The 7,965-nt window shown below is 56.2% G+C and overlaps 1 protein-coding gene across 1 annotated transcript in view; it reads right to left on the bottom strand.

Annotated features, from left to right (window-relative positions):
- Window positions 1-7,965, bottom strand: part of RRBP1 (ribosome binding protein 1) — a 29,183-nt gene that overhangs the window by 13,233 nt on the left and 7,985 nt on the right. The window contains exons 4-7 of the mRNA XM_014962503.1: window positions 4,924-5,046; window positions 3,197-3,349; window positions 2,747-2,865; window positions 1,787-1,940 (exon numbers count right to left, since the gene is read on the bottom strand). Coding sequence (XP_014817989.1) covers window positions 1,787-1,940; window positions 2,747-2,865; window positions 3,197-3,349; window positions 4,924-5,046 — 549 coding nt within the window. The remainder of the gene's footprint in view (window positions 1-1,786; window positions 1,941-2,746; window positions 2,866-3,196; window positions 3,350-4,923; window positions 5,047-7,965) is intronic.

Below are 7,965 nucleotides of genomic sequence, written 5' to 3'. Positions count from 1 at the left end.
GGGGGGGGGGGGGGGGGCGTTTAAGTCATCCTTCCCTCACATCCCACCCCGTGGGTGAAGAAGTATCTTGCCTCGCACTCGCTTTTTATTGTTTGCCAAGCCCTCCAGAGGGAAGCAGACAAACACCCCCAACGTCTCGGTTCCGGGCCAAGACCACGGCCATCTTCTTCTCTGGAGAGCTAAAACCTCTCTGAAAAAAAAAAACCCTCTCAAAGTCCCTGCTCCTAATGCATGGCCCCAGCCCGGTGGGGAGAAGTACTGCCACGGCACTCGGGAGGGATGGAGACACCCAACCACGTGTTTCCACACGCGGAGGAACTTTCTGTGCAGTTTGGGCCAAGGTTCCATCTTAGAAAGCAGGGAGGAAGAGGCCTGGCCAAGGCAGGCGCTTCCAGGGGGAAGGCAGAGGAGAAGGAGGAGGAGGAGGAGGAGGAGGAGGAGAAGGAGCGTGCCGCAAACCAGCAGCTCTACGGGTGCGAGTCGATGGAGACTCGCGGATGGAGAGCTGCAGATGGAGGGACATCGCTTTGCACGGAGGGGACAGAAGGCAATCCAGCAGCCTGGTCTCCATCTCTGGAGTGATGCTTCCAGAACCCACCGAGAAAGCAGGACATCTCCATGTTTTGAGGACTTGACCCCATATCCTCAGCTCAGAGCTCCCGGCGTTACTACGGAGCACCCCAGGCACCTTAAATACATCCCTGGCTTTAAAGTCTTCCAGCTGGTATGATTTATTTAATTAGTATTAAGGCGTGCAGCAAGCTGACAGCCCTGGAGAAGCTCACCTAAAAAACACGCCTAGAAGCTGGTGTTCTGAGCCAGGAAGGCAGCTTCTGCCTTCACGCCGGCAGCCTGCCCGGGTCAACCCCTTGCTCCCCACCTGCAAAAGCAGCAGGGGCCAAAACCAGCCCACCAAAACGAGATGTGCATTCCCAGGTACCAGAAAAAATTAAGACCAAGGATACTGAAGGCTCCTTGCTCTAAGATCACCTCTACAAAACCATTTTTGGGCACGTGCAGCTGAAGGTCTCCAACCACCGCAGCCCCTTTGTAAAGAGGCCAGAGCAATTTGGGGACCACAGCACCTGCAGGAGGGACACACCACATCCCTCACCCTGTCCTGCCAGCCCCGGGGGAGAAAGTAAGTGCAAGTTCTCAGGTCAGGGGTACCCAGGATGGATGTTCCCAGCCCCTGGCATGGCTGAATCCCAGCAGGAGCGTTGCCACCCCGCCAGAAGATGCTCTTCCCTGCTTGGATACATCCTGCTCAGAGGTTCTGCTTGGGAGGTGGCCTTTAAACAACTCGAGAAACCCCAAAACCCAGCCACAGCCTGGTGACAACAACAAAAAAAAAGCCACAAGCTCTACCCTCCTGCACCGAGGAGGGAGAGCAACAGGCTCTGGGTCGAGAAAGAGCCCCGCAGGTGAGGACAGGCTGGTGGGGACCAGCGGGTTTTCCTCTCTTGCCCTAGGGTACCACCCAGCAGGGAGCATCATCTAGGCTTCTCCCCCTCTCCCCACACCTTCACACCAGGCTCACGAGCTTCACGGGTGGGCGAGAAGAACGGCTTCCACCAGGGAGGGCATCGTGATGCCTGGGCTTTGCTGGGGACGCTGCACAGAAAGGCGCCTGGCGTGTGACAAACTGATGGAGGGGAGGCCATGGAGAGGTCCACGAGGCACCCGTCTCCCTCCAAGCTCTTCCCACAGCCCAGTGGGATCTTCTCAATCCCAGGCCATTTATCCACTCTGCGAGGTGTGTGGGGGGGGAGCGGGTTTGCCTGACCTGCAGCTGCTCGATCTGCTTCTCGGAGGCCGCCGCTTTGATCTCCCAGCTCTTCTTCTGCTGCTCCTCTTGCTGCAGCACCTCTGACTTCTCAGACAGCTCTTTCACCAGCTTGTTGCACTCCTGCCGCAGCTTGGCCAGCTCAGCATTTTGCCTGCACCAAGAGAAGCGGGGGTTATTTTGAGCCCGGGGGCCATCCCTGACGTTACGTGTCCTCTGGTGGGCCCGATACAGGGCTTGAAACATCTCAAGGGTTGCATTCGCCCGTTTCTAGGTTACGCCTGGTCCTTTCCAGGGAGGGGGTGGAAAGAGCTGACAAATGGCTTTTCAAAAGCCGCGTTTCCATCACAGGAGACATTCCTTTCTCATGAAGTAGAGGACGGGAGGATCTGCCTTCCCAGACACAAGAGGAAGCGCTCTTAAGCGGGCTGGAGTCCGCTCCTGTAATTATTTTACCGCTGTTAATCACCAGCCGTTTCTATAAAAAGGAACTTGAAATTCTTCTACCTAGCTCCTGGTTGTCCTGCAGGCCCCAGGCAGGTCTTGGATCTCTGCAGCATCGCTCCTGTCAAAGAGCCGGCTGCGTTTCTTCTGAAGTTTGGAGAGCACAAGCTCCCCTAAGAGGGGGAATGGCCACTGCACCTTCTGGTCCCTTCTCCCCTGCTCTGGTGGCCGTGGGCTCCAGCGTCAGCAGAGATGACCCCAATGCAGAGAAGGGGGTCTCTTCCCCTGCCCTTCCCCTTGGCGTGGGGAAAAACATCCTCGTTTCCCCTGCCAGCCCCCCCAACAGCCCTTTGGCAAGCTCTTCCTCACTCCCTCCTCTACCTCCAGCCAGTCGGGGTGCCTCTGGAGACCTCTTCAGGAAAGGGGGTGACCACCAAGCCTGACAGGACAGCCAACCCCCCAAGGTTTGCCAGAAGGCAGCCCCCAGCCTCTGCCCCCTCCCCATCCTGGCCTTACTTGCTCTCCGTCTGGCTGGTGGCCTGGTTGAGGGCGTCCCTCAGGATGGAGTTCTCCTGCTGCAAGCGAGCCAGCTGTGTGTTGGGACCGTTCTCCAGCTGTTCCTGCAGGGTCCGGATCTAGAGGAGCCCAACAGGGGTTAATCCCACCACCAGCCCCCTTTGCTGTGAAGCCCACGTGATGAGCAAGAGGGACTGGCAACACACAGAGGGGGCGGGGATGTCTACTGATGCTGACAGCCCCCCATGGAATGCAACATCCCGTAAGGATGGTCCCGTGTCCTCTACTCCCTTGAGCACCACAGTCCAGCAGCATCAAGGCTTTCACCACCCTTCCCAAGGCTCTGCTCTGCTCGCACACCTCAGCCTTCTCCAAAAGACCACTCAGCCGCCACCGAAAGCCACCCGGCAGCCGGAGGAGGAAGCTGTGGAGAAGCTGCGTGGGGCTCACCTTGCCCTGGAGCTGCTGGGTTTCGCTGACATGGTCCTGGTAGCTGGCCTGCATGCGTGCCTGCACCGCCGCGATCTCCCGCTCGCGGGCGAGTAGCTGCTCCTTCAGCCTGCCCTCCACGGTCACCGCCTTGGCCCGCTCGGCTGCCAGCTCCTTCCAAGAGAGAAGTCACCCAGTTAAGTCCTCAGCACCCGCCTCGAGGGGATGAGAAATCGGGTGGCCCCCTAGCTCGAAGACTTAACATTTCAGCCCTTTTGGAGCTGCCCCTGTGCCCAGCTACGCTGTTTAGCACTTACATCTCCTCCTGCGTTTTGTTTTGGGCTCTGTGGCCACTGGATGCCACTGTTGTTCCACATCGGGCCAGCCAACAGAAAGGAGTAAGACAGCCTGGATTTTTATTTTTTTTTTAAATTATTTTTGTCGAGAGGTGATTCTACCCCTTCTACCCCTATGCTCATTAAGACCCCACCTGGAGTTCTGTGTCCAGCTCTGGAGTCCTCAGCACAGGAAGGACATGGACCTGTTGGAACGGGTCCAGCAGAGGGCCATGAAGATGATGAGGGATGGAGCACCTCTGCTATGAGGACAGGCTGAGAGAGCTGGGGTTGTTCAGCCTGGAGAGGAGAAGGCTCCGGGGAGACCTTGGAGCAGCCTTCCAAGATCTGAAGGGAGCTACAGGAGAGCTGGGGAGGGACTCTTGATCAGGGTGGAGCGATAGGATGAGAAGTAACGGTTTTAAGGGGAGATTTAGATTAGATCTTAGGAAGAAATTCTTTGCTGTGAGGGTGGTGAGACACTGGAACAGGTTGCCCAGAGAAGCTGTGGCTGCCCCATCCCTGGAGGGGTTCAAGGCCAGGCTGGATGGGGCTTGGAGCAACCTGGTCTGGTGGGAGGTGTCCCTGCCCAGGGCAGGGGGGTTGGACCTTGATGATCTTTAAGGTGCCTTCCAACTCTGACCATTCTATGATTCACCCCCTGGTGTCAATACTATCATACAAAGTTTGCGGCAAAGCCGGAAATCTTAAAAAAAAAAATTATATATATTTATAAAATAAATACCCTCTGCCCCTTTGCTGAGGAGGGATGCTCCGTTGGCTGGCTGGGCTGCCCATAGCACAGCACCCGAGCTAACCCCCTTGGTTTTTGACCCAGACGCACATCCAGGTCTCAACCTGGATGTTTCTATCCTCTCCTGCCTGGAGGCAGATGGTCTCAGGGCTGCCAGGTCCCTTCCAGGTGCCAAGGGCCAGCGTGGTGGGGTTCTGTTCCAACTTCAGTACCCACCAAGAGGTGGAGATGGGAGTCTGAATCGGGGAAGAGGGCTGTAAATGGGATCAGGCTCCTTAAAAAAGAGAGAAGGACCAGCTCTTTCTCAGCTCAGGGGATTCAGGCAGAGACAAGAAGGGATTTATTTTCCCCCCCTAAAGCAGCAAAAAGCTAAAGGTGGAAGGGCTTTCTCCTGCTTCTCCTGTGGCTCTCAATAGGAGCTACCCTGCAGCTCTTTGGGCTGGAGCCTCCCTGGGCTGGACCAGGCTCAGGAGAGGAGGTCAGGAGGGGATCTTCTACCCTTTTCTGGGGGGAAAACAGTCAACAGGTGAAAGGCCCAGACATCCCTTGGGCTTCACCTCCAAGGGGGGCGAGATGTTGGGAGCAGGTGGCAACACCGGCATGACCACGAGGAGCAGAGCCCCACGCTGGAGACACCGGGAAGGCCGCATGGTCCTCACCTTGCCCAGCTCCCGCAGCTTGTTTCTGGCAGCAGCCACATCCTCCTGCTCGGCAGCAAGCTGCTTCTCCTTCTCTTCCAGCTGGCGTTTCAGGACAGCGACCGGGTCTCCCTTCTGCGTGGCCTGCCAAGGGCGAGGTGGCACATCAAACTGGGGGGAACACCACCTCTGGACCCCACCACCTCTGGACCCCACCACCTCCCTCCTACATGCGTGGGGATCCTGCCCTTCTGCTCCAGGAGAAGATTCAGCTCTGGTCTCCAAGGCTGGACCCCTGAGACCAGCCTGCCCAAAACCAGGGCGCCTTCCCTCCCCTCCACACCTCCCAAGGCTCGATGGAGCAGCGGGGTGACCACAATGGCGCTGGCAGCCCTACCGTGTGCCAGGTGTCCTGGACGATGCCCGCTTTCTCCGTCAGGATCTCGATGAGCTGCTGGGCCTCCCCCTCACTGAACACCATGCTGCTGACAGTGGACACAAGCGTCTTGTAGGGCAGGTAGAGGGGCCCATCCGAGTCTGGGGGTGCTAGGGAGGAGAGAAGGAAGGGTTGGGACTGCTCGAGCCCATGGCAGAGCCGAGTAGCATCATCTCAGTTGGCTTCAACCCCACAACTGCCATTTCAAACCAGCATCCACCAAGATTTCCAACAGTCAAGTCTGATACCTTTCTAATTGAAAGCAATATGAGAAGTGCTGGAGACGACCCTCATCACACACTGTGTGCTTCTTGAGCCAGCTGTCACCTCTGCCTGGCTCTACTACTGGTCCCACCACCCTACCACCATCCTCCATCAATGGAACGATTCCCAGCAGGAGCTGGGCGTGCTTTGCCCAATGCCAGGGAGCAGAGAGGTGTGTTGGGCATCAGAAGCTGGACCGCACAACCTTGCTGGGGAACATCACCCCATGCAGACGTGCCAGTGATGGAGAGCACAGCAAGGTCATCTCCCGCCTTTCACCAGGCAGGATTGTTCCACCTCTGTTAAGGAAACAACACGACTCCAACTCTTCCCCTGTCCCACTGCTGACCCGGGAAAGCCAAGGAGCATCAGGGACCCTGACACTGTTGTAGGACCACAGTGCACACGGTCATGATGGACAGAGGGTGGTGGGCAGTGGTTTAGGAGTTCCTGCACAGTATCTATGACCTTGCAGGCTTATTTTCCTCTTCTTCCCAGAATAAAAAGCAGTTTGGACTCCAGTAGCTCCAGAGCCTCTAAAGCCACTAACACCAGGGTCTCTTGAACACAGAGCTCAGACCCCCCACCCCCCCAAGAAGCAAGGTCAGAGAAGGAGGAGGAGGAGGTGCTGCAGGTGTCAGAGCAGAGATGGAGAGGAGCTCACGCTGGAGCAGGTTCATCCTGAGGGACTGCAACCCACAGAAGGCTCCAGGCTGGAGCAGGGAGCAGCAGAGAGGAGCTGGGGATTGACCACAGCCCCTGTCCCCCTGTGCCCCTCAGGGAGGGCAGGAAGGGTCGTCGGGAGGGAAGGAGTGAAGTTGAGCCTGGGAAGAAGGGCAGGGGGAAGAGACGGTGTTTTAATTTTTCCTCTGTTTCTCATCTATTTGAGCTGGAAAATTGAATTAGCTTTTCCCAAGTCAAGTCTGGTTTGCCTGTGATCACGGAATCACATGGGGTTGGAAGGGACCTCTGGAGATCATCTCGTCCAACCCCCCTGCCAAAGCAGGTCCACCCAGAGCAGGTTGCACAGGAACGTGTCCAGGTGGGGTTTGAATGTCTCCAGAGAAGGAGACTCCACCACCTCCCTGGGCAGCCTCTGCCAGGGCTCTGCCACCCTCAAAGGAAAGAAGTTCCTTCTCATGTTGAGGTGGAACTTCTTCTATTCAAGTTTGTGCCCATTTCCTCCTGTCCTGTGACAGTAACTGCTAAGTAATTGCCCCTTCTCCATCTTGACCCACGAGCTTCCCCATCGATTTTCTCCCCCATCCCATCCTGTTGGGGAGGAGGAGTGCAAGAGCAGTTTGGGTGGGCATGGGGCAGCCAGCCATGGTCAACCCATCACCGCGTAAGAGCAGCAAAGCCCAGGAATGATGCCCCAGCAGCTCCAGCAGACACAGTTTGCTCCCGGGTTCTGGTTGATCCATTTGGGATGGCAACGCCAAGGGCACCTGAGCACCCATTTTTATTCTGCCACGGGATAATTTGTTGCTTCTGCCTTTAAGGAGAGACCACGGCTGCCAAAAGGCTGCCCACGATACCGTGGTCAAACTGGAGCTGGCTCCACGGTGCAAATACTGCCCAGAGCCTCCCTTCGAAAAATCCTACAGGAGCACCTAAAACATCACTCTTGGCTTTTAAGCCATGCAGGGTCGGCACTTCATGCCCAAATGAGTGGATGGTTGGAGCAGCCCAAAAAAACCTCCCCAACTTAACAAGTGCTAAGAGTTCATCTCCCATCCGTGTCCCCTCAGCTTGGATTTGGGGCCGTGTTTTTTCAGTGTTAGAGAAGAGCATCCACGCATGCACCAGCTGCCTCTGGTTTCTCCAGCACCATCACTGCAATACCCTCTGGTAGGGGTGCCTCAAAATGTCAAACCTCATCCCTATGTGGAGATGGCCTTTAGCAAAATCCTTTCCTCAGAGGAGCAGACACAAGGGGTTTAACCCAACCTTGGAGACCAGCGGCCGCAGAACGTTCTGCTAAGTATCGGGTCCTCTTCTCAAACATGGGTGTGGAAACCACCAGGTTCCCCAGCAGCCTACGTGTGGATGTGCTAGAGAAGACCAGCAAGTAGAGGTGTCTTTTTGTTTGGTTGGGGTTTGTTTGGGTTTTACAAAAAAACCCCAAAACCTACGTGCTCCACATCACATCTTTTGAGAACACCTGAGAGATTTCTTCCCCAGGCCCACATGGGAACACCACTACAGGTCTGCAAGCACTCACATTTTTAGTGCCTGTAATTATCACGTAACCAAAAATAAAACCCAAACTGTTCTCGTTGGCGCAATGAGAGGCAAGAATCCAGCAACAGAGGTGTCTCTCCCCTCCCCGCAGCTATTTACAATCTGGAAAGTTAACGACC

Source organism: Calidris pugnax, unplaced genomic scaffold (assembly GCF_001431845.1).
Source record: "Calidris pugnax isolate Ruff unplaced genomic scaffold, ASM143184v1 scaffold147, whole genome shotgun sequence".
NCBI classification, from domain to species: domain Eukaryota; kingdom Metazoa; phylum Chordata; class Aves; order Charadriiformes; family Scolopacidae; genus Calidris; species Calidris pugnax.
The sequence above is the reverse complement of the archived record's forward strand: the minus strand, read 5'-3'. Positions and strand labels throughout refer to the sequence as shown.